Source organism: Lepisma saccharinum, chromosome 17 (assembly GCF_977018435.1).
Source record: "Lepisma saccharinum chromosome 17, izLepSacc3.1, whole genome shotgun sequence".
Lineage (NCBI taxonomy): Eukaryota > Metazoa > Arthropoda > Insecta > Zygentoma > Lepismatidae > Lepisma > Lepisma saccharinum.
In genome coordinates this window covers 30,546,774-30,573,674 of record NC_139245.1, presented here as the reverse complement: position 1 = coordinate 30,573,674, position 26,901 = coordinate 30,546,774, and the positions used below count along the sequence as shown (strand labels likewise).

Below are 26,901 nucleotides of genomic sequence, written 5' to 3'. Positions count from 1 at the left end.
TTCTAATGTTCATGATGACGAGCAGAGCGGCAGGCCTAGTGCAACGTGTTGATGAGAAAGTGCGATCCAATCGCCGTTTCACCATTACTGATCTAGGCAAGGAGTTTCTTGAAGTGTCTGATAAAACATTGCACCAAATTGTAATGGAAAATCTGGGTTATCGCAAATTGTGTGCAAGGTGGGTGTCAAAAATGTTGACAAACACTCACAAAGATGAAAGAATGAAATAAGCACGTGAATTTTTGGCCCGCTGGGAGAAGGATGGGGATGAGTTGTTTTCTCACATAGTGACGGGAGATGAAACCTGGATATCATATGTTACTGGTGAGTCGAAGCAACAATCCATGCAATAGTGTTACTCCGGTTCACCGAAACCGAAGAAATTCAAGCAAACCCCATCACATCGCAAAATAATGGCAACCGTGTTTGGGACCAAAAAGGTGTAATCCTCATGGAATTCCTGGAACCGGAACGAACCATCACAGCAGATGTGTATTGTGAAACACAGTCTAATCTTCGATGTGCCATCCAAAACTGGCGAAGAGGAATGTTACGGTCTGGAATTCTACTTATTCATGACAACGACCGCCCACACACAGCTGACCGTTGTGTTGTGACAATTAAAAAATTCCGATGGGAACGTTTTAATCACCCACCATACAGTCCCGATCTTGCCCCAAGTGATTACTTTGTACCTTCACCTCAAAAAGTGGCTTGCTTCGTAACGTTTCAATGATAGTGAAGTTCTCAAGACATCAGTTGTTGACTGGTTGAGATCCCAGGCGGCAGATTTCTATGCAGAGGGTCTACATAAACTTGTTCCATGGTACCAAAAATGCTTGAAGCATGAAGGTGACTATGTACAAAAATAGCAAGGGTATGCACTTCTACAGCAGTCAAAATAAAAAATTTCTCGCTTGATTTTATTCTCTGTAATAACCAATCGGCCCTTTTTTTTACATGCCCATCATAATTTATATAATGATTTCCCTGTAAGAAACTGGCACAAAGGAGATGTGGTAATATTAGTGAACAAATCATAAACTAGCATAAATTAGGGTCCATAAAACTGTAATTCCAAAACTCACCTTTTAATCCTCCTCCATCCATTGCTACAACCTGTATGGAATAATCTGGTGTCTTTTCCCTGTCGAGGCAACACACTGCAGTTTTGATGACTCCCGTTTCGGATTCAATCTCAAAAATTGGCGACCCTGTTTCTTCCTCAATGACATTCTTTTCAATGGAATAGGTAAGCTTAGCATTTGTTCCTTCGCTGGGGTCATCATAATCCACAGCAGTCATTGTCATGACAACCATACCTAAAAGATAAAGCCATACCATGATGTCTCTAGTTATGTCATTAATAACAATAGCTGAAATGATCATAATGTATCTGAATTATTTTTCGCTTTTAATTGTAAATCAATGCTACTCTCTCTGTAACAAAACACTCATCTTGTACTCAATATTGACTGTATCACAAGATTTATGGTTGTGATTTCCACAGAATAAGGAGAGCGATACCATTAATAAGTATATATGTAATATATTGGCAAGAATTTATGAAGGTTCAGAGTGTCTACCAGTCTGGAAAAATCAGGGAATTTACTTTTTCTGGAAAAGTATTTCTAAAAATTACTATAAATCTGTATTATTTATGCTATAATTGTTATGATTTTTATGTGAAAGAATTCTTTGTTAATTATTAGTCACTACATTGTAAGTATCATGTAAAAGCTCACTCCTTGATACTTGCTTCCATCTCCCTATCCCACAGTGAATTCCTGTTGAGTTTCCCTTCTCGTTATTACCTTTACATGTGAAGTGGATATTCTAAAAACTTGTTCAACTTGGATTCTAAGTGTTGAGCGTTTAGCTAAAATATTGTAATTTTCTTCCAAACATGTTCACATACACTAATTGCTCTAATGATTTGGTCTGTAAAATTTTGGTTACTGGTCTGGAAAACCAGGTAATTTTGTTTTTATGAAATTGTACACCCCCTGAGGCACTATGCAGCAAACATTTCCTCAACAATATTTTTTTGAACATACTAATAGGGTCTGGAAGTTATGAAAAATATAAGTATTTGGCAGTATTAAGAGTGAAATGTTAATAAATATACTTCAGTAAATAATTACAATGCAGTCATGAAAATTTCTCTCCATGTCAGTTTTGTCAGTCTATACTTAGGATTAAGATTGTTATACAATTATTGAGAAACTATTCTGTTTGTGGCAGCTACTTTGCTGACAAACTGGTAACAAGACCAATAATAATAAAAAAAAACAGCCTATGAAGAGAGAAAGAGACAGTATCAACAAAACACTTGTCTGGACAGTTCAATTTTCTGTTTTGCATTTTATTGTACTGAAGAATAACTGGATAATTTCTTATGTTGAGGAAACTCATACCTGCTGTTCCATTTTCTGTGACATTTCCAAAATACACTCCTTGAGGGAAGAGCGGTGCATTGTCGTTGATGTCTTTGAGATTGACTTGGACGTCTGCGTAGCCCACAAGGCCTTCGCCACCTTCATCCTGAGCAAATACTGTGAATCTCCACTGGGGGCGACCGCTTGGTTGATCACGATCCAATGGCTGAAATAGAGGGAAACGTTTTTCATGTTTCAAGTGCATTTTCAAAGATCAAACACATTGGAAACGAAATTACAACCCCAAATTTTAACTATATTTGCCTAACCTAACCTTACCGTGAATGGTTCTTGGGGCTATGTGTGAACGGTGTGTGGTAGGGGTGTGCGGGATCCCGAAAAGTCAGGACCGGGATCGGGGAAAAAAAATCATTTTAAAAAGTTGTTAATTCTCGACATTTTCTGCATTGCAAGTGTCTGGAACAAATGGCGGAGCGATTTTACAATACAGGAAATTTCTCCATTTTGTTTGAAATTCGGCATACTCACTAATTTTGGCCCCCTAATCACGAATCTGCAGTCAAACTTTGGCGCTCACACTTGGAAATAGCAAAATAATCTAAATTAAGTTCTTATTTCCACACCCTCGATTTCCAAATTTCCCGCCGATTCCGGGCTCCGCCCCTGGGGTAATTGACCTACTGCCCCCAACCGCTATCGCGGCCCCGCCTATAGAGTCCCTGTTAAAGGCATGTTAGAAATTGGCCGGATTCACCTGCCCCCAAATAAGCGCCAAATTTATACGTGAGCGCCCAATTTTAAGTGCAGATTCGTGATTACGAGGCCCAAATTAGTAAGTATCCCAAATTTTAAACAAATTGGATAAATTCCCTGTATTGTTAAATTATACCCAAATGGCAAATTTTTCCCGTCCCGAATGTCGGGACTAAAAATATTTCCCGTTCCGACCAAAAAACTTCTGTCCCGCACACCCCTAGTGTGTGGATGTGTGAATGGTGTGTGTGGCCTGTGATCGCAACCGACAATGCAAGATTGATCATTGTTTACCGAAATATTTCAACAAACATGGTTTCCATTCTCCTATGCGGAGAACGATTGCGGTAATTGAAAAGTTTATTATACAACTTCTGCACGTCAAATAACAATATCAACACGTCACCCCCACATGTTAACCTCCGATACTTCATTGGAACTACATATTTTGCGAGTATAAGAAGTAGGATAGAAATTACAGCTGTGTCTGGTATTGTAAAATCTTACCCAATTTTCCAGGCATCAAACGCATTACTTTAACCTTAAAGTCTGGAACGGTAGTTTTTATTTATATATCTGTACCAGCATGCACTCAAATCCTACTTACGAAATTACAGTGAAACTGCTAATGCTAATATCACTATAAAACAATTTCGGAACACACACGAAAATGACCACCTAACATTCATTTTTACATATATATTTATAAACGTTGCTTTATTTATTGCCGTTCCTGGGATAATTAACAAACCTGCCATTTTTGCTGTTATTACGGTAATGTAAAACATGCAGCAAACTTACGCAATTTACAACAGCTGATCAAGACTTCGCCATTTTATTAAGTGCAAACACAGATTATACTAGGTACTGCACTGCACGTATCTGTTCGCTGCACAGTGTACTGCTCTTCCATGTTTATCCGGCACTTAACGCGTTAGGTGGAGCCCCGACCGCCACTTACGTTACACGGGACCTTAAGTGCTACTTAACATTAGGCGGACATTGAACAACCGCATAATCGTGTTAAGTGGGGGATGAGACGTTCAGCGGATGGCGTAACCGGCCCTGAGAAACATAGCCAGTGGCATAGGCGTAAATTGGCGGGGGCTCTAAATTTTCATGTTTATTAAATTTACAAGCTAGGGGATCTGAGGAGCAAAGTAATGAAGAGTAATAGTTATGATTTCGTAAACGTCACAGTTATTTAGCAAATAATCATGTGAGCTACGTATTTTTATAAGATGAAAACTTTTAGAGCATCCCCCCCTCATAGAAAATTAAGCCCCGGGGTTGATTCTGCCACTTTACAATTAGGCCTCAATTTTGATTTGCCCCCTCAAAATCAGGTCCGAAGTCATCCATGGCCATGACATTTCAGTGTTGCCACAGTACTACAAATCACTGGAAAAACATTAACCCTGAGACAGACAAATGCACGCACCCCTCTCTCCCCGGTAATGGTTAGAGGGTGAGGTATTTCCTTTGATTTTGCACAAAATTGTTTTTTTTTTTCAGTGATTTTTGGTACTGTGGAAACCCTGAAAACGTAGCCACAGTACCACAAATCACTGCAGAAAACTGAGAACTTTGTGCAAAATCAAAGTTTATGCGTTTGCTCAATGTTTACAAGAATCAGCAACGCTGGTGTCTCAAGTGGTGGACAGCTGGATACCTGATACTAAGACAACTGAATAAATTTTACCAGAACTATTTGAACTATTAACAACAAAATTGGTGTGGTCCTTCTTTAATTGGCTTCAGAATTACTATCAGCGGTGTCATTATGTTGTGTTATGTAACTGCCTAACCACATAGTAGCTTCTACATATTTATATATTGTCAGCTAATTAATAACAACTAAAACGACAACTAACAAACGAGAATATTTAAATATATATATATATATACTCCCGTGTTGTTAGCAAAGAACAAAATAACTTTAATTTTAAACTTGTGATGTAGTTTAGTAATGCTATTAGCAATGTACCTGTTTAAATGGAAGGATTTAACGCTTGCAGATATCTAAATGTAAAAACATTGTTGGAAAACCGATTGTGGTAACTTTTGATTTATTAAAGTTATACCTTGGTGTATTGCAATCAAATTCAGTTGCTGCAGGCACAGGAAAACGAACAGATAAACAGGGCCAACCTGTGCAGCAAAGTAATCACGACAGGGATGGAATGTATCGACATTCACAAATACATGCATACATATATTAATTTTGCTTGCGGCCAAGTAAAGCGGACAGATGAAAATCGATATGGTTTACAAACACTGGAACGGTCGAAATGGAAATATATCACAGGGGATGAAGAACAGAGCTAGAAATCCTAAGAGGATTACAACTGCCGCACGTTTGTTTCACCCCCTTCCCTGCGGAGTTCTGTTTTGCCAATGTTCACTCTCTTTGACTATTGGAAACAATCATATCTACATATGCATCTCGTACATCAATTAAGAAGCAACAAGAATCTAATACCAATTGCCTTTATTTATTTATGTTGATCTTCAATGTACTCTCTTTCTCATTGCACCAGCTTTTGACTATGAATATATGTATTAATAATACGTTACTTGTAGCACTCTTTCACAATTGTGCAGTACATTACTTCAATAAGTAATTGCAATATGCCCCGAAGGTATATTGTTTGTTTCAAGTCCACTTTATGCACAGATAACCTAATCGTGACTGGACGTGGAGTTGAAGGTTTGATCCGAACAACTATGTGCCTGTACCGGGTATCGAAACCGCGACCCCTTGATTACAAGGGGACGGCGTTGCCACTATGCCATTGGAGAAAGCCTGAAGACATATGGAGGGATGTAGACGTAGTGTTTCACACATTCTCGATCTCGCGCCATGCTTGCCCCCGCATGCTCATTGCTTGAAAAAATTCCCACCTTTAATCACTCATCTCGGAAATCGAACCCGGGACTACCGTATGGTAGCCAGGCGCCTTACCGATTAGAAGACGGCGCTCAAAATTGCATCAATGTCACTTAGTTTTCATATAGGAGTATCAAGCATCACGGGTTTCTCTCATCATATGAACAGGTTGTAACGTTTCTTCAACACACATGAACACGCGTCACAGAATAACTAGGATGCTTTCAGTAAAAGGTACCAAATTTCGTGGTTGTACACATATAAGTATTTTCTTGCGTTGATTTTCTGCCTCTAAATTAATTGCGACAATGAGATGAATTGTGATTATATGGAATTTATGAAGGCACATCTACGCAGGCTGTAACTCGACCCTGGAGAATGAATATGAGTCGCCCAGTAAATGTGTTCAGCCCTCGAATAACATTGTACACACAAAATCGAATGAAACGCCCCCCCTTACGGTTATGCAACCCGGAATTTTATATCATCTAGTTTCGCCAGGAAGAGCAGCTCGCGAGAAGCGTAGTGTTTCCAACTCTTGAATCTAGCCACAGATTCACGCGAACGGGTGGAGATCTTGCTTTCCTCTTGATTTGATTTCAAAGGACAACAAGTTTATTTTGGGAATGTCTCTTGTAATAATATCAAGTGTTATTAACCTTTCTGCTTGAGTTTTTTATTATTCTTTTACCACTTCCGAACGAATATGTGAAGGTTTGTTTTTTCATTTTGCAATAACGCTTTCTGCATTTTTCCTTCAGAGTTATTCCTTTTGTTTTTACATTTTTGGCGACATCTGATTTGGAAAAAGTTCTACGAAGTTTGTTTTAAGTGTAAATGCATCTGGACATACAGTGTAGAGTGGGATTCCAACAACAAATATGAGCTTCCGTCGCGAATCGAACCAGCGCTCCTTTGATTATGTTTTCTTTCCACGTTTATTAAAATTTGCTTCCTTCAGCCTACTTCCGATTGTCGTATATTTCAATTCGTATTCCCGTTGTTTTATTCATTTGCATTGTTCGAGCCGTGATAACTTTCTCTCTTAATCTGGTTATTCGAATATTTTTATACTTTTTTTTTTTTCCTTTTCTCGATTTTCCCTTCGCACTCATTACAGATTTCGGTATCGCGCTTTTCCATATTTTCAGTAATTTAATTCTCTTGTGTATAATTCCTTTGACTATTTAATTTGCCCTTAGTTCGAATCAAGAAAATATGTTAGGAAATGTTTCCCGTGTAAATCTTATTGTATGGTGGTGTAAAATTGATGCCAGCTTTTTCTTGGGATAAGGGTTTTGAAAGTGCAAGGGTCTCATTTATTAACCATGATGGGAAAGGGGGGGGGGCTGAGGGGTGCCAGAAACCTTCCAGACGGAATATGCCTGAAACGAAAAGTATAGATCAACCACAAGGGAAAAATCCTTGTGACGAAAAGTCCCCGCGCAGATTTCCCTTCTTCCCTTCAGCTCGGACCATAAGGAAGCATGGCCCACTCTCCCCCGCTCCTCCTCGCGGGAGTACGGTGAACAGGAGTCGTGGGTCTGCGCAGGTTGTTTTGCTTTTGATTCCACTCTTCCATCAGCAGGTGGGGTGCTGAGAAGGCTAGGCTATCTGCGAGCGAGGGGGAGGGGGTGAAGAGCAACACTGCCACAGCGAGTCGCTGTAAATGATTTCATCGTCTGTGCTGGGTGAAACCGGTTCTTGGTGCTCCTATACTTTTCCGATACATTTCTGCCAGCCTTTTTAGCGAAGCGAGGTCATATGTTCCAGATTCGAACTCTGGTCAGGCATGAATGTATCACTGAGTTTGTCCCGTCACAATTTTATAAATTGATAATCCATCCGTATTATCGCGATTAACTCAAGAGGCAGAAGAGTGATGTAAAATAACCGAAATAGAAATTGATGCATTTGTGCCTGGTGCTAGTGTAACGACGAAGTTAACTCTTTATAAATGATGAAATAGGTAGCCCTTGCGCTCAAATACATTTATACCTTGGCAAAAAAATACAAAAAAAACTACTACTCTTACTACATTTGGAATACAGCCAAGAGCGATGTAAGGCAATGCAATTACATTGTGAATGTTTCACATCCTGTAATCTTTCTTTTTCTCGTAGCGGGGGCGGGGGTTCATTCATTACAAATATCTAGGAAAGAATTTAGCAGCAATCCGTGATATACTTAAATATCATAACATGCTGCGTAGCCAGGGTTGTTTCGTTGTTTCTTCAATCTTCATCAATTTCCCTGAAGCATCATTCATCCTCTGTCGCCATTGGCTATATGTAAAAGTTGACATAAAATGAGTAAATTTCGAAAAGAAAACACAAGGATCTACTTTTCTCATAGCTCGCCAAACATGCACATTTCCGTATTTTATACTTTCAGCCCTATCATTATTCTTGGCAGGCAATGGAATTGAAGCAACTCTCACAATTAACGTAAACTACTCAGGCATGACAATTCTCGCGGGCAAAGTGGATTTTTTTGGCACATGGTAACGCAATAACTATCTTCTGGCCTCCTAGATTTAAATACGTACTTTTTATTCCAGTTGAGTGATTGACTCACAATTTCGCCATTGAAGGTTTGGGTTGGATTTGGGTTATACGTATTGTGTTTTTGGTGCGGTAGGAAAAAGCAATCCCAAAGGTTTGCACTGAACAGAAAATTGTGTGCTTTCCCTCTCTCTCTCTTTCAACTCCGTCCGTATCTCTCACCCCACGTCCCCACTATTTAGGTAAACTGTTGTTAGAAAAACATATTTTCCGAAGAATATCCACATTGAAAATAATATTCCACAATTGTTTTGATAGGGCATTTCTATTGCTCTGAACGAATTATCTCCGTAAGAGGACTAGGGCCTCCCCGATGGCGCAGTCGTAGAGTCGTTACCTTTTAATCAAGGGGTCCCGGGTTCGATACCCGGTGGAGGAACATAGTGGTTCGGAACCCACTATAAACTGTAGGTCCAGTCTCAATTAGCCTTTCTGTGCACAAAGTGAACTTAAAAAACAACAATTCAATTCAATTCAATTGAATCATCTTATCAATATTTTTAAATCTGCATGCGCCTGCTTAATTAAATAGATTATACATTTATATTCATTGCGGGAAGAAATGTGAGAGAAAACATTGCATTTTTTTCAGGGAATGCATGAGTCAATAATAATGTATATTTTACTGTATATACTCTTTTATATTGCATTGATTCAATAGTATCCTTATTTCCTAAAGCAAGCGTGAGTTTCTTTGCACACACCACGCAAGCCCTGCTTGACGTAAATATCAGATGCAGTAACTTCGCGGTTGCCTTTTGCCACCACGCTTTGGCTTTAATTCGAGCCCCGGTAGGTGCTTCGTTCGAGATCCTGCAGCAGTTTTACTCGTATCTATGCCTTGAGCATGTCACTTGCAACGGAACCAATAAAATGAATCTTTCTGCACCGGAATGGGCGTGAAACTCTACATGCACCAATGATAAGGTGTTTTCAAGAGGCATGTGCAACGTGCAGCATGTTCCTTCGGTCCGAATGTTCATTTACGATATCATTTCATCATGCCTTACTTTCGGAATTTACAAGAGAGAATATAGTCCGCATTTTTTTGTGCGGCGGATCTCCTGCACTTCAGATTGCTACGACTCTTGGTGTGGGCGATTCATGCGTCAGGCGTTGGATTCGGTGTTACGAGGAAGAAGGGGACCAAGGAATGAAGTGAAGACCCAACAAAGGCCGGCCGAGGAAGAGAACCAGGGAAGAAGATGCAGGCATCATTGAGATGAGCGAGGGCAATCCCTTCATGGCTGCAAGGAAGATTCGCCAAGAGTTGAAACTGGAGTGCCATGCTGCAACAGTTCGGCAGCACCGTCGAGCGGCAAAGAAAGAAGCAATGATGCATTTGCATCAAGAAACACGGATCAGTTTTGCTTTACAATATTTACTAGCTCCTCAAAAATTTTGGCAGAACGTAATTTTGAGCGACGAGAAAGTATTTTCGTCTGACGAAAATGGTCAGGTTTATGTTTGGAGGCGCGACAACACTCGCTACGGCCCCGAGAACATTTCTACCCATGCTAGGAGTGGCAGGATATCCGTGGCGGTGTGGGGATGGATCAGTTCGTCTGGAGTAGATGGATTGGTGGAAGTGTCCTCGAGAATGAATTCGCAGGAATACGTCGCAGTTCTGGAAAACCACATGCTTCCCAGCGTGCGAGAGAGACACCTTGAAGATGAGATTCCGCACGTGAGTTTCGATCAAGACAACAGCAGCGTTCATACATCGAAAGCGAACACCACCTGGTTTAATCAGCACCCAGGAATTTCAAGAGTAGATTGGCCAGCGAAGTCTCCCAATCGAAAACATTTGGGCGTTGATGGTGAGAGAGTGGGAACCTAGACAGCTGAGAACAATGGAAGCTGTACTGGCTCACGTGTTTGATGTTTGGGAGAGTTTAAGGAGAAGACCAAACATCTGCTCGTGCAATCCTTGCCTCTTCGACTAGATGCAGTGCTTGAATCCAACGGCGGGTGGACACAGTATTGAAACCCCGCACGGTTTAACCGATGTTCTTTGTTACATCACAGAACAAAACTAATTACACACATCTCCATACGCAACTTATGTTTCCAATTCTTTCTTATTGATACCTTGGTGCTCATGGTTACTTTTTCACACACTTGCACCATTATATTATATTCTACTGTATAATATTAATATTCACATTATTGACAGATATGATTCACATGAAATTCAAATGCGCAGCACACATGCACCCATTCCTAACACTTAACTGTTAGTTACATTACACCTATCACGTTGTCACAGTTCTAGATCAGTGGTGCCCAGGGGAAGGGGCAGACTGTGATGGAAATTTGACTGTGTAAACAGGGCATACATTGAATTACGTTATCAATTAGCCACTGCTGTTATACAAATAGTAATTTGTAGATTGTCAGGGGAATTGTTACGGATAATAAGTAATATTGGTGGGGGGCGATATCCAACTCTTATATATTAGGCCTTAGATTGATAGGGAAATTATGGTGGGCGATTAATGAAGTTAGTGGTATTTTCAGGTTGCGGGATTGATAATTATTTTGGAGGGCAGGGAATCCCAACTCTTGTGTATTACTATTACGTCTTAGATTGCTTTTTTGGAGGGAGCAATATCAACAGGAAGTCTAAAATTGGCATGGAAATTTTGTTGGGAAGATTGAGTATTAAATTTGAGGTGGAGGGGAGGGGAATGAAGTTTTGATAAAGTGTTATGTCTTAGATTGCGAAGGGATTTCTGACAATTAAGAAATTGACAAAGGTCCGGGCGGGACTCGAACCCAGAACATTCGGTGTCTGGATCGTTAGTCCATCACTAACCTCGCTTGGCCGCAGAGCCGGTTCTCTTTGGTGGCCAAGCTCGTTAAATGGTCCACTTCCGATCCCACGAAATTTCCGGGTTCGAGCCACGGCTTCAGTATTGATATCATGGTGTCAATTTAATCTAAACGTCACTCATCCTCATTAGCCGAAAGTGGCAGAAGAGCGACTTAACATAACAAAAGGTACAAAAACAACTTTAACACTCTAGTAATTTCTGATCAATAGATGCGTATTAGCTTTGATTGTTGACTCTTTAATGATAAGCTTACGATTATTATTGTTAATATGAATTGCCATCCATCAACAGAAGGACGGACCAATCGATCATTTAATTCATGTCGTTCTTTTGGTATTTGTTGTCCCTTCGGATCAGCTTCGAAACCTAAGGAAATGATTAGATGTCTATCTGAAGTTAGTGACAATGGTTCTTTAATTTCCCGTCGCTCTTTCAGCCGGCGCGGGAACCACCTTTATGGCAGTGATCATCTGTTGCCGCGTTTACCTACGAAGAAACTCGTGGTCAATCAACCAATTAGGCCTACCGCTTGGGCAAGAAGCGGCAACTTTACAAAGCCCTTCTCCCCGAAGCAGCCAGCAGGGAAACAGGATTTTGTCAAAATAACCCTTCTGCTCTGTGAATGAAAACCTGTTCAAACAGCGTTTCGACTTAATTGGACATTATCCATTGTTTTTCTTTTTGATTGACTATATATTCTATCTATATATTTCGAGACATATCAAGATATCACCTCTTCTCTCATCTTCAGACGAACAATGTTTGCTATGTCTGTAGTGTGATTGGAACTATGACAGTCCGTGATTTTTTCCAAATCCGGTCCGCTAAGCAACCAGTCTTAGATGCCCATTCGAAATCGAGAGCTATAGAGCAAAATAAGTTTGAAGTGAAGAGTCTTATTGAATGAAACATAGCTCGACTCACCCTCATATTTGATTTTTTTTTTTTTAGATAACTTGCGTTCACTTCGTATAGAAGGCACCACGAGACTGAAAATTCACACTATTTGGCATGGCAAATAGACCTTATTCCAGCTTCGCTGAAAGTTCGATGTATATAATAATTGTCAGTCATTAAGTTCAACGCCCTCTGCGCGTGTGTTGTGATGGGTTATCGTGTTCCAATTTTGATTTAATTCCATTTCATGCTCAGAAAGGCTACCCGAAGTGGGACCTACAGTTGAAAGTTGGATCCGAACCACTAGGCAGTTGTGTCTCCACCAGGAATCGAACCTGGGACTCCGTGATTATACGGGGTTAACGCGTTCATGGCTTTACAGTTTCGTGAATTCAAGGAAGCCAAGGTGAGAAAAATGTGAAGAAATATCTTCTACACGGAACTAACTATGTGTGTGTATGTATGTAAAACGTTCTAGCACATCCATTTTCCTACCTTCATTTTATCATCATTACGTTGAAATTTGCACAAGTGATTTTTCACTACGTTCTAGGTCACGTCACTTTGAGTCGTAAAGTATTGTCTGTAATTCAGTTTTAGTATAGTTTGTAGCCTTTCACCCAAGAATTTTTAAGGTGGGAGAAGGGACGTGGGGCTCAACTTCTGGAAAAAAATAGTGCGAGTTCAATTGAGAATACGAAAATGGAGCGGAATGATTATATTGCTACAATATCTTCATGAAAGTAAAGCGTAAAATTAAACATGACTATCAGCATAACCGAAAGCATATAATGAGATGATGTATTAGTGTTACCAGGCTAAAGGTGTGGAGTACGGCCTGTTGCCTCTTTCATTACAGAATTCCACATGTAAAAATTGTGGTCCCGGGTTCGATACCCGGTGGAGGGGGCACATAGTGGTTCGGATTCCACTTTAAACTGTAGGTCCAGTCCCGATTAGCCTTACTGTGCACAAAGTGGACTTAAAACACCAACTCAAACCAAAAACCAAATGTAAAAATTGATCAGCTCTTATTGCGAGTAACCATTATAGGCTTAGACCAAATTCTGGCGTTTATATTTCAATACACTTCCTCAACAAATCCTTTCTCGATTGACTAGATTTTAAGCGGAGCGTCATTCAGTTGTTTGTGAGTGTTCTTTTTGCAGAAGCAACAGCAGCTCGCTCGCACCCACAGTGCCCCGCCCACTCGACGAGACGCGTTGTCTGTGCAGTGCAGAACAGTGACAGTGTTGCCTCTCTATTCGATCTTTGTATTCTCTTTTGCCTGCCACTACACACATATTTCAGACAATTCTTCCCATACAACAAATGGAAAAGCAATCAGGCAACTGTTACATGGCTCTTTTCTAGATTTTGTATTAACACTTTCCACGGTCAAGATATGTTAAATTGGTTCTGTTCCGTATTCCCACAATTTGGCTTCGTGCAGTATGGGTTTATATTGCAAGCTAAAAAAAGAACGTAGGCAAGTATTTTAACATTTTAATTTTCATCCGTTTCATGATTGTATGAAAGAATATGGTGGAAAAATACACTACACGAGACAATATCACTAATAATAATTGGCCGCCGCCGCTTTGCCCGAGCGTGGTAAGCCGTCTGCTTTTGATCTCGCTGCCGAAATTCCCGGGATCGAGTCCCGGCCTGGGTATGATTGTTTATGAGTGTTCCTTCATGAATTTTATCATACACTAATCCTCGTCGTTGCGATTAGCCAAAATTAAAGTAAAAAAAAATAAAGATATTAGTAATAATAATAATATGAATCTAGCTCCCCATGGTTCCTTTATGACTGTCCTTTTATCAATTTCATCGAGTCATCATTCATCCTCATTGTTGCGATTAGCCAATAAATGGTAGAGAAGCTGCGAAAAATAAGATGTACAATATTAACAGAATTTTCTCCGCAGAAGGAAAAATAAATGCTCCAGACAACATGCAATTCAGGAAAAGAGTGTCCTGTAATGTGAGTCTGTAAACCAAATGTAACTCACGAATGAAGAAGTTTACGTGAAGGTTTAGTCTTCTACGAACCAATACAGGCTTGGATGGCGCATTGGTAGCGTCATCGCCTTGTAATCAAGGGGTCCCGGTGGAGGCACAAAGTGGTTCGGATCCCACTTTAAACTGTAGGTCCAGTTCCGATTAGTCATACTGTGCATTGTGAACTTAAAAACACCAAATCAACAACCAACCAACCAATACAGGGTTGGAAACACTACGGTTATAGGTTTGGAAACACTGCTCCTCTCGGGAACTACTCTACTAGGCGAAACTAGATGATATAAAATTCCGGGTTGCATAACCGTAAGGGGGGCGTTTCATTCGATTTTGTGTGTACGTTTAAGAGCGAGTACATCCTTTGCACTATGCAACCTACTACACTCTTGTGCCATTCGGGTTGCATAAGTTGAAGGTGCGCACACAGCGCTGCGAAAGCAATCTGGGCCTGATCCAGTAGACGCTCCTTGTATCCGCGAGAGATAAATCTTTAGCTTACATTTTTGCTGGAGGCTAACGCTAATGCATTTAGAAGCTTATAATATTGTAACTAAATTGTGAAATAAGGGGGGAGGGCATTTCAGACCCAAGACTACCACGATCGTTCCATTACAGATCGATAACCAACATTTAGAAACGTTTATGATTACGTCATTAGAGCAAAAAAAAATACATATTTCTAAAATGTCTACACCAGGAAACTTCCTCCCCTTACAGCACCTCTTGCAACCCAGTTTTCTATTGATATTCACTAAAAATCTAAATCTCATTTTCGGGCTATGCAGGTACAATGGGAAACCTTTCAACAATGCAGAGCAGGAGAATGTTGGTGCCTGCAACAGCTGTGAAAGCGTTCGATATTTTGCAGGTGACCAGCCTGTTATACCAATCCTTGCCGAGCAGAATTCCAAGCACGTTTTGGTCGGGTTCAGGATTGTCAAATAATGCATGCAGTAGACAACAGAATGCGCCGAGAACTCACACCCAGTGTTGCCGACAACAGGCGCGTATTTTCCCTCTTTTCAGCTAGATTTTGCCCTTTTTGAGTAAAACTTAAAATCTGGCTTAAATCTACAGCTTGGTAAAGTAACGAACTGAAAGAGCTTAAATGATATTTCATAGCAGCAACAAATCTTAAAATTTCCACTAGAATTCTTTCAATATAGAGGGAAATTTTCTGAACGTAGGTGCGATCACTAGTGACATCTGCTGGAATGTTTGTTGGCAACGGTGAGGGCTTAATGAAGGCATAACGAAGACTTGATTGGGGCGCGGAAAGCTAAATTAGTCCTCAATATCGTTCCTGAAGTTTATGGGTGCTTAGTGCAGCAAAATAACAGCCTATATCTGTTCATGATGTTCTGCAGAGAGCAGTCAAGAAGTTAAGTACTCTAACACTCAGGACGAAAGCTAATTTTCTACAAGTAGGATGGGTGGAAGTTTAACGGTAGAGTTCAAACTAAAGTTCAGATCCCAAGCTTCCGTGGTCTAACGCTTAGCGTGCTTAGCGTAAGTGCTGCTAATCTTTGGCCCTTTTAAGTTCGATTCTACGATAAGTCGGGGCTATTTCTTTGTGACTGTGTTCAATTAATATCAAAAGTTCCTCCTCTTAACTTAAACAAAGTTTGTCTTAAAGTCAACCTGTGCACAGGGATGAGCTAACCCTGGGACCCTGTCGTCGCAGCGATTTAGTAATAAGAAAAACATTTATGTATGAGTCTAGTGCTACCATGAAAAAAAAGATGAAATAGATATTGTAAAATCTACATCACCACACTATATTGGCATTATATACGTATAATGTGTTGAATATGACACATTCACTTGCGTGCTTTCTTCATGGCTGTACACGTGGCAGCTAGACTCAGCCGAAACAGCATTTCCCGCCACGGCGAGTCACGTGCGCGTAACAGTCAATCAGAGAGCGCGCTGGTTGTAATCACGCTGAACCTATTGGATATTCAACTCACGTGACCGAAGATTTTGGCGGGAAGCAACCGAACCATAACAGAAACTAGCTTAAAACAAAGAGAAATGTTCACGCGCCGAGCACTAATCTTCCAGAGAGGCGTTGCCTCTTCGAGAAAGGAAGATTAACTTACCATACTTGCCGATGGAACCGCATGAATCATGCAAAATCATTTCCTGTGAAGCCTAATTTCCTCAGCGCGCGTGAACATTATGGATCTCAAGTTGCCAAGGAGGTCCACGAATTAAATTTTAACAGGCCTAAGGCGAAACTCAGGTCGCCATCCATCATTAATGCACATTCAAGGTTGTTCAGCTTTCTTAGTTGGTAGAATTACGCTTTGCACAAAAAAGAACGCACGGGAAAAGCGACTTAGTAAATAATAAGGGAGCTGCGAACAGAGAGAAACACAAGGTACTTAAGAAACGTAATTGGCATTAGAATGCAAAGTGTAAGAAAATGGAAGAGGAGTCGAGAATTGAGGCCACAAAAAATCTCTAAAGGAATTCTTCCAGAGCGTTATAATCTCTGCTCCCGCGAGCTTAAACCATCGTTTCCAAAGAAACTTATGTATAATGAGAGAAGCCAGATCTCTTTAGGGAGATCCCTAAGACTCGTAAACGCAAAGCAAAACACGGGAAGGCTATTTGTGAGGTTCAAGTAGGCTTAAATCACCGGTTTTTCCCTCCAAGCTTCGAGATGAGGAGGAGGGGAAGGAAGCTAAACAAAAGAGATGAAGAAAAACCTCATGTTCGGATAGAAAGAAGGGACGGGGAAGGTGGAAGAGAAATGGGATGCAGGCAAGGAGCCAAGAGACCTACCAGTGGTGCCAGCCCATGGCAAATGTTACCAAAAAGTTATCTGCAAGCCAAAAAATGATGCTTCTCCCAAAACTTGGAAGAATTGATCATTGTTTAATGTGTTAAGTGTTTTTTTGGACTGTACATCTGCTAGATCCATTCTAACACCAATCTCAATCCTAGATCTATTAGGAAAGGAAGTAATGAAATTATGTTTCTTAGCTTATAATGAACCAGAAATTCAATTGTTAATTAACTTTATGCTGCTTTAAGAAGTTAACATACAGGGTGGCCAAAAAAGTTGGCCAAATAGACTAATTAATACTATTTGAATCTACTGTATTTGGGCCACCCTGTATAACGTTTTGCTACAAAAGTAATCTTATAAATATTCCTAACTGTGTATCGGTTAATTAGAGATTTCAACAGAAACATCTGTTGAAATCTGTGTGTAAAGTGGCCTTTAAACTTAAAAACAATAACCTTAGGTTCTTTATGAATTTGCAAAATATCTATTCTCATATTAACTTTGCAGAAAAACAAATCTATCAGTTTCACGAAATCTTACCCTCACAACATCCTGAAGTATATAAATGAATACGAAAATGTTGCTTTTTTATTCCTTAGCGTCGATTTTCTTCAGTTTTGGCTAATCGCGATGATCAAAATTAGTGATATGATGAAACCGATGTCCAAGATCGTGGCAAGATATGAAACTTGAGTACTTGCCTTCCCGATGAGGTAGCGGTAACGTTAATCCCTTGTAATCAAGGGGACCGAGTTTCACACTCTGTGGAAGAACATAGAGGTTCAGATCTCACCATAATCTGTACGTCCAGTCCCGATTAGCATTTCTGTGCAAAAATTAAACTTACAAACAAAAGTCAACCGCTTCTAAGTTACTCTGTAGATTAAAGGTAGTGGGCCAAGTGTGGTGCTGTCCACGCGGTCCATTTTCTCAAAGTACTAATGAAAGTTTCGTAGTACGACTTCAGCCAAAAAAGGGAATATTTTAGTTGGGAGTTGGCATCACTGAGAAGTGGCCATAGCCTAAGTTCAGTACCCATAAACACTCATTCATGTTCGTTACAAGAACGGGAAGTTAAACGAACCAAATGAAAAGAAACAGTGAGAAGTAGAAGCAAGACTTATGCGATACTTCTCCCCCCCTCTCTCTATTCTATTCTATTACTAACGCGCGATAGAAAGAAAAAGCAGGACCCTTAATAAAATTAAAAGCAAAGTTTCTCCTTTTTCCCTCTCTCGAAGTTTCTCTGATGTGATTTTCTTCTGAAAGAAGTTCACTGAAGCACACAAAAAAGTGCAGAAGCACGAGGAACAGTAGGATGTAACAAAAATTGAGTGAAATGAAAAGAAAGGCACTAATTAAAGAAGAGCCAAATGAGCTTTACCATTAGAGCATATATGCAGTGAAAGTAAAACATGATTCGTTAACAGGTGTTCCTAGATGTGATAAAAATTATTGTATAATTCCAAGTTTTCAAGACGGAATTTCCAAAACTCCAAGACATTAATATTTTATAGTATATCATCGCATGTTATGGGTGTACAGTCACCAGCAATACAAATGGGATATCTATAGCCATGCATGACGTAATGTGTGTTACCTAACTTACGGTGATGAGCGAACTTCAACGGAAACTTCGCTCTAGAGTTAGGCAACACACATTACGCCATAAATGCAATTTTCATTGCGGGTAACTGTACATATATTCTTACACATCCATAATAAAATGAAAATTGCACTAATAAACTTCACGGACAGCTAAGTAAATCGTTACTTGTATTGTTTTGCTCACAACAACGACATAGAGGCTGAGTAACAAACAGTATTACTAAAACTAAATAACATTTCATTTACGTCGTTGTTGTGAGCAAAACAATACAAATAACGATTTACTTAGCTGTCCGTGAAGTTCATAGTGCAATTTTCATGTTCTAATGGATGTGCAAGAATATAAATACAGTTACCTGCAATCAAAATTGCATTTATGGCGTAATGTGTGTTGCCTAACTGTACGGCGACGTCTCCGTTGAAGTTCGCTCATCGCCGTAAGTTAGGTAACACACATTACGTCATGCAGGGCTATAGATATCTCATTTCTATTGCTGGTGACTGTACACCCATAACATGCGATGAGGGTGAATGATGAAATTGTTGAAGGAACACTCACAAAGAACACCCATGACCAGGTCGGGATTCGAACCCTGTGCCATTGATATTGTAGTGCGATGTGCTAACCACTTCGTCACGGAGGTCGGCAACACCAGGAAAGTGAATCAGGTACAACGTGAGGGTGCGCCAGTGAAGAAAATTATAATTCATGCACAATCTAAGATCAGTACACACCCTGCTCATGCACTGGACTTCTACTCGCGTTGTGATCAACGCTATCGCCTTGTAACTAAGAGTATCCGGTTTCGATTCCGAGTGGAGGATAACTCGAAAAGCCTTATATGTGAATAAAGTGAACTAAAGTTACAATTAGCTATCGTTAATTTTGGAGTTAACACCACGCAGACTAATAATTTAATTTTTGCGAACTGACCGAAAAAATTCAGTACTTGCAAAAAATTACCTTGTACTGGCAACCCTGCTGTAAATGTTTAAACACGGCAATGAATGAACGGGGTACAGAGGCGAATATCTTACGCACGCGAAACACCTTTGTGGAGCAGAAGCAGAGTGCCAGAGCAGGGTGGAAATTAATCACTCTTAATTGAGTGCAATCACGCCGAGAAACAGCAGCTTAACGGGCGAATGTAAAATTGCTTTTATTGCTCAAATTTGCTGCAATAAATCGCGAAACACGCCAAGTATCCTGGGCGAACATTCCCGCCATCATTAAGGAGGGAAGCTGGCACGAGATCAAAACCCTTGGTGTCTTGTTCGCGGTATTTACTTGCGATCAGTGTTACGAAATTATGCCGTATAGAATGCTGAAAATCTCATGTACTTACCAAGGTCTTACCACGACTGTAGGTGGCGACTATGGAAAACTGAAGAGCAATATGCAGATGATCCTGCTTCTCTTGTGACGTTGTTAGGTACATGTCTTACAATTATTATTACAGTGTGTTCATTTTGCATTATACAGTAAAAACTGCATATCCCGGAACCTCTAAAAGAAGGAAACCTGTAAATACGGAAAAAAAGTCCCCAGAACGGACCGATTTTATACCTGACAATGACCTGCTTAAGGCGGAAACGTCCTTAACGCGCAAACGGAACACCATTTAAAGACCAACGAGATGTTTTTATTCTCAGTAAGACGGAAATTTCTTCCTTTATTTTTTTCGCTCGCAAGAAAACAATGCAATACTGTAAGTGGAACACGCCTCTGTTGCCACTCGCTTATCGGTAACATTGTCGCTATGAAAGAATGCGCTACAATACTCATAGCTGTTACGATTCAGAGTCTTTCTTTCATCTCTTACCCTCTTTCTCCACCTTTCTTTGTCTATTTCTCCTCTGTTCTTTCGTCATCTTTCAATTTTTCTTTTCTCTCTCCTTGTATCTTCACTTTTATCTCAATCTTTCTTCACCTCTCTTATTCCATCTTTCAAGCTTTCTCTTTCCCTCTATGCACATCGCGGTACGACGACAGGGGTCCCGGGTTCGAATCCTGTCATGGGCATGGATGTTTGCGAGTGTCCATTTTACTTCGCTTTTTGTGCCACTTTTGGCTAATTTGCGAAGATGGGAATGAGTGATGATATGATGAAATTGATGAATGTATCGCATTTTTATTCATGTACGTACATGCATTAGTACTCTACATTATAAGTAATGCGAAATGTAAATCTGTCTTTCCATTATTTCCTGCAGCGCTCTATACTGTATTTAAAGTCAACCCTCTATAAGAAGGAAAACTGTTAAGACAGGTTTTACTGTACTATATACGGCTGAGCCGATACCACTTTGAACAGATACTCATACCGATACCCCTACTCTTACCGATACCCAGCGATACCGATGGCTGAAAAAGTTTCAAATATTTATTAATATTAGGGGATGAGTATTCCATGTAAACATCAATTTACCAGTTTCCTTTAAAATAATAAAGAAAAATACGTTAGGTTATTAAACAAATACCTATTATTTAATCACAAAATTACAGTTTTTCACATAATATTGGTACAGTTTTTTCACATAATATTGGTACCGTTTTTTCACATAATATTGGTACAAAATCAATGGATAGTTCGAATTTTGCATAAATTCTAGACCGCGAAAGTGTCGCGCGGTATTGTTTGAGGAACCCGCGAACGATCAAATCGCCGGGAAAGTATCGCCCGTTATCGGTCATTAAAATCCAACCGATACTTTCCGATACCGATACATTGGTATCGGTCTCGGTTCAGTCATAATTATACAAAGGTCTCAAAGAAGCACTACAAGTAAATTTTGTACTCGTCATGCACAGATGCACGCTGGAATCCATTACGAAATGGGTATCTGGAGCCAACACTGAGGGGTAAATGCATTAATGAACACATAACTTTCACAAATGGCCGACATTGTGAATATGTGGAGCTATACCTCATGCTTTTATGGCATGGTTAATGACGCTGGATGTTAATGCAGGCATAGCACAGTTTGAAAGTCCGAAAAATCGCAACGTTCATCGACTGGGAATCGAAAATGTCTTTCCGACATTCGCCGGGGAATGGTTAACAGTGTGCTGCGACGCCAGAAGTCATGGCTTTGCGGCCTAAGCATGGGTTTTCTTTGTGAGCGTCCTTTCAACAATTTCATCATATCACAATTAGCCAAAAGTGGCAGAAAAGAGAAGTGAAATAAACTAAATCAAACAATCAATCGAAAGTTTTAATCACTAAGATACCATTGATGTCCAAGCTCATTGTGTTTATCCCTCACCTACGTCTTCACAGGAGATTCGAACCCCAAACCGCAGACTTCGCAACGCGGGAAGCTAACCAAGGAGGCCTGTACGTGGTTACACCGCTAAACCAGCAAAATGCACAAATTCCGAGCTTGCGAACATTAAGGACACGTGGTCCGTTGCTGTAGGTGAAACAAAATGGCCGACGGGTCAAGCAAAATGGGTTCACATTAGCGGAACATGAACATTCTTCATAAGCTCCACTCGACACACACGGACGACATGGAGGGAGAAAGCATGTGAACAGATAATTTGCCTTAATGACAACTAATTTAATTAAACGCGGGGAGTGTACGCGGAAAAGCCGAAACATTACGCGTGGACGTGTAATTAAGAAGCTAAGGCTGGGAAAACTGAAGAAAATAAAAGCAGAGGCAACAAACGGACGTAGGAACTCGGCACTTCCACCTTGCATGATAAATTGCTTCATACGCAAAATTATACGGCCCTCGCCAAACTATTACGCTCGACGGGGCCCCCAACCCCTTCCGCAAGCATCCCACTACGTCATCCCGCGCAGGGGGAGGGGATAGGTTACGTACATGGTGCATTTGCGTCTGGAGCGAGGGCATTCGTTGGAAACTGGAGCCACATTGCGGTTGCTAACCGCCCATTTCCGGCGCTAAGGCACTATGAAGTGGGCAGGTCTCCAGAGGAGGGGAGGGGAAAGGACCGTTTTAAATAGAAGTAATTGCCAAAGGTAATTGGGTGAGACCGTGTAATTGCTCGAGCACGGGTTTTACAACGTGGATATAAGAATATCCACTCAACAATAGCGACACCATATTAGCAGTAGGTATGCAATTGGACAAAGCCCCCGAGCGAAAAGCATATTAGCACTCGCAGCGAAAGCTGCCCTGGAAATATATCGAAAGAAGAGAAAAGCAATTCATATTTCTTTTTGCATGGAAATGCAAACAGCTAAAGCTTCCTGCAATTACTTATGCGCTTGTGTGTACATTACGCATGTAAATACATCACGAGTTGCACCGGGGGAGAAGGTAAACTGAAATAAAACTAACGAATTGGTATCTTCGTTGTGTACACGTCGTGTGGAATAATATAATATAATCGCGAATTATTTGCTTAAAATATGTCGGAAACTTAATATAGGGTGTCCCAAAGTTATCTGAACAAATTTAACTTTTCAGCATAGGATTTATGAAACATAACGTCGCACACGTCCGTATGCGGAGATTGTAGGCGAGGACCGGTACCAGTTGTCTCAAGGTTCCCTTGTCTACTTCTGTCAGCAGCTGCTTTACAATTTGGTTCCTAGCTTTTGTCAGTCTGTCCTTTACAAACAGTAGCTTTGGATCCCAAGAGCACAATAGCTAAAGGTACCGGATTTAAACACCATTTTTTGTCATTCAATCGATATTTGTACCCATCACACAGTTAGGTGGCAGAATAGTCTACAGGCTGACACTCGCCCGCTTAATAAATACATTTATTATTATTATTATTACTCAAAAGTAGCACAAAACTGAGGCATATTGACAAATATACAATAATCAAAAGATCTAATCGAACACTGGGATGGTATCTTTCAACAGATGAATCATTTTATTTTGTCCATTTTCTTCCATTCTCCATCTTTCATGTAATTAAGCGTCGCACAGAGCGTCACGAAAGCAGGGGTCCCCGGTTCGAATCCCGGCTTGGGTTTGGATGTTCTTTGTGTCTCGTCATCAATTTCATCGTATCATCATTCATCCTCATCCTCATCATCGCGATTAGCCAAAAGTGGCAGAAAAACGACGCTAAGTAACGAAAATCAAACCATATCGCAGTTAACGGTAGAAAGTGTACTTTACATTTGACAACTTCCGTACATGTAATCGATATCTCTATAGTAAACATCCTTACTGCTTCAACTTCTTTTGTTTCGAACCATCTTGCAAAAGCTGGAATAAACAACATTACTCTAAATATGAATTCTAATTTATCACTCCGAATTCCAATTACTGGAACACAACTCGTAAATAAACAACTAACTGTGTACACCTGTTGCGATAATTAAGCAGACAGAGGAGTGAAAAAATCGCAATTGAAACATCGTCGAGAGAACAGTTTTATTATTTTTAAAAGGCTACGCTCCTCGTATACATTTTTCTCCCAGCTAAAATTAACATCGTAAAAAAAAAAATTCGCAATATTTGCAAATAATGCGAAATGGATTGAAATGCCAACGCGATGCGTTCGTGTCATGCAGTCTGCATCCTATGAATATTCAATCAAACCGTATCAGATCGGAACAAAGTTACGTCGCTGCGTGGCACCGCGCATATAGATGCCAGCGAAAATGTTACATCCCCTCCCCCATTCCCCCAGTCGGGAGAAGGGGTAAAACCAGACTCGAATTCCGATCTGCTCGATACGGGAAAAATCGTATGGTGGAGGGGATAGAGTTCAATATCTCGTCGATGGCTGCCGCCCCCTTTTCCCCCCTTCCCCGTCAGTTCATGCGAAACTTTGCAGCTGATGGATATATTCGGATTGTTGGTTCCAAGTGCTCTTTCCCGGAATTTTTACATTAAAAAACACAGGGAAGAAGCGAGATCGCTATTACTGGGCGCTAAAGGAATTCGCCGTCGATGGTAGAAACAATGGGATTCAAATGAACCAATTGATGGTAGCAGGAGGCCGCAATTAATTATCGAATTGCTCTATGTGGATTCCTGGTAGGGTAGACAATGTCCCGCGTCTCTTTTTGTTAGTATTCCGAAAGGGCATTATTGCAGGAAAAAGGTCGCTTTGACGAAAATAATAACCAAAACGAATTACACGTAACCGAACCCCTACCCCAAAGTACAAAAGGGATATTTCTGTTCGGGAAAAAGCACCAAAAAAATTGGAATTTTTCAGCACACAGTTATTTACGTTTTCTTTTATATATATAATAGCAAATATTACAGACACGATATAGCCTACACGTTGGATCATCACTGCTTAGAATCTAGACACATGCCCAGTGTAAAACCTGTCACGTGCCAGTTCCGAAGACACAATGAAAAACACAAGGAAGAAATGTTTCCCGAGAGCGACGATAGATGGCAGCACGCCATATAAAGAAGAGCAGAGTTCATTGTAGAAACTAGGAGCGGAGAAGAGCGATTATATATATTATAGTAAATGCAAAATAAATAAAGGAAGAGTATAAAAAATATAGAAGGAGTGAATAAAATGTTGTAAATAGCCAAATAAGATAATTAAGAATATGCTCGTATATGAAACAATCAGGAAAATAAATAAGTGAGCAAATGAATTCAGAAATTTATCTCCTTTTTGATCCTAGTGATCAAAATTTGATTTAATACCTCTGACGAAGAGAACGTCGTCAGCTTTTGTATTTGTCTGTCCCTCGGTGGCGCTGTGTCAAATTAGACGCCCCGAAGCACTTACGGTTGCGCTTCTTATTAGACGCACTGGGCCATAGGCGGCGTTTGTTGGCGATCCTGGGCTATTCCCCTTTTGGTCGTTACATAGGAGGTGGCGCTACTGTCAGTTTAGTCGATCCTACTCTTTCTATAAGTATAGCTTGTGTCGTTTGTATAATGCCAAAGAAGCGGGTAAAACGACGGCATATATGTAATAAATAAGATTACGCTTTAAAAGGAAAGACAATAAATTAGAAGAAAGAAAAGAAGAAGAAGCCTTTTCACTAATCAACGATAGAAAAGAAGAAGAAGCCTTTTCCCAAATCAAAGATAGAAAAGAAGAAGAAGCCTTTTCCCAAAATAGAAGAAAGAAGAAGTCCTTTTCCTAAAATTGTGAGAAGAAAAGAAGAAGAAGATTTCCTTTCAATTATACATATAGTTATAAGAAGAATATAACCGACGCAAATTTGGAATCAGCATTTATATATATACAAGCTTCGTTATATATTTTATCTGTATTGTGTCAAGTTTTCAGAATATAGATCCGCATTTAACTATATCTTCTTGGCTATAAAACGCTTTCTTATTTGGAATTCTCGAATAAAGAACCTATCCCCTGAGATTAAGATATCTGAAGCCGTGGTATAAGTTTATTTTAAGAAGTACACTAGAGGGACGTTGCAAACCATACTTATATAATATTTTCTTGAATGGATTGATTTTACTCCTTGATATATTTCCCATATTCGTACTATAGATTTGCGGCTACTAGGGTGAGGCTGTACCCTTTTATACATTTAAATGTCACATTTTGCGTCACTTCTCTGCTCCTTTGGCTAATCGCGACGATGAGGTTGCACGATGATAAAATGATTTGACTCTAATTTGAATCTCCAATCGCCATTAAGGTGGTTTGTATCCCTTTGGGGGCCGTGGACTAGGGGGTGCTAAGAAGAAAGGGGTTAACGAGAGGGTGCTGATTTAGAGTGAAAACAAATTGTAAGATCGGTTTTCCAAAATAGAAGAAATGCTTTCTCTTGACTGTTCAAATTGATGAGGCGCCGCACGTGCAAATACTGTGTCCAGATTATCTGGCGTCTCTTTGTTTGCAACGATGGGAGGACGCGGCCTGTATACTGACGAATTTACAAAGTGCGTACAGAGCATGAAGTAGGAACAACTTTTCCTTAATAACTTTTGCTCGCTCAGGATTCGTTTCCTCGATATGAGCTCTCGAGAAACTGCGTTTTCTACCTTGTATGCACGCACCCAGGAAGGATGAAGACTACAGCCCCGCAACCAGCTAGGTACAAAAGAAAGACAAATTCCTATGGGTGGATTCTCCATCTTCAGAGATCGACATCTCATTGTACCCGATAAAAGAAGGCAATATAACTTAGGGAACGGATCACAAATTGAATACGGAGATTTCACCGATTGTAAGAGGGATTTCTCCACC

At 40.2% G+C, this 26,901-nt stretch overlaps 1 protein-coding gene across 10 annotated transcripts in view; it reads right to left on the bottom strand.

Moving 5' to 3' along the window:
* Positions 1 to 26,901, bottom strand: part of CadN (neural cadherin) — a 1,297,121-nt gene that overhangs the window by 36,183 nt on the left and 1,234,037 nt on the right. For all 10 annotated transcript variants that reach the window (XM_083139244.1, XM_083139247.1, XM_083139245.1 and 7 more), the window contains 2 exons: positions 2,418 to 2,604; positions 1,089 to 1,322 (listed from right to left, as the gene is read on the bottom strand). In XM_083139244.1, coding sequence (XP_082995370.1) covers positions 1,089 to 1,322; positions 2,418 to 2,604 — 421 coding nt within the window. The remainder of the gene's footprint in view (positions 1 to 1,088; positions 1,323 to 2,417; positions 2,605 to 26,901) is intronic.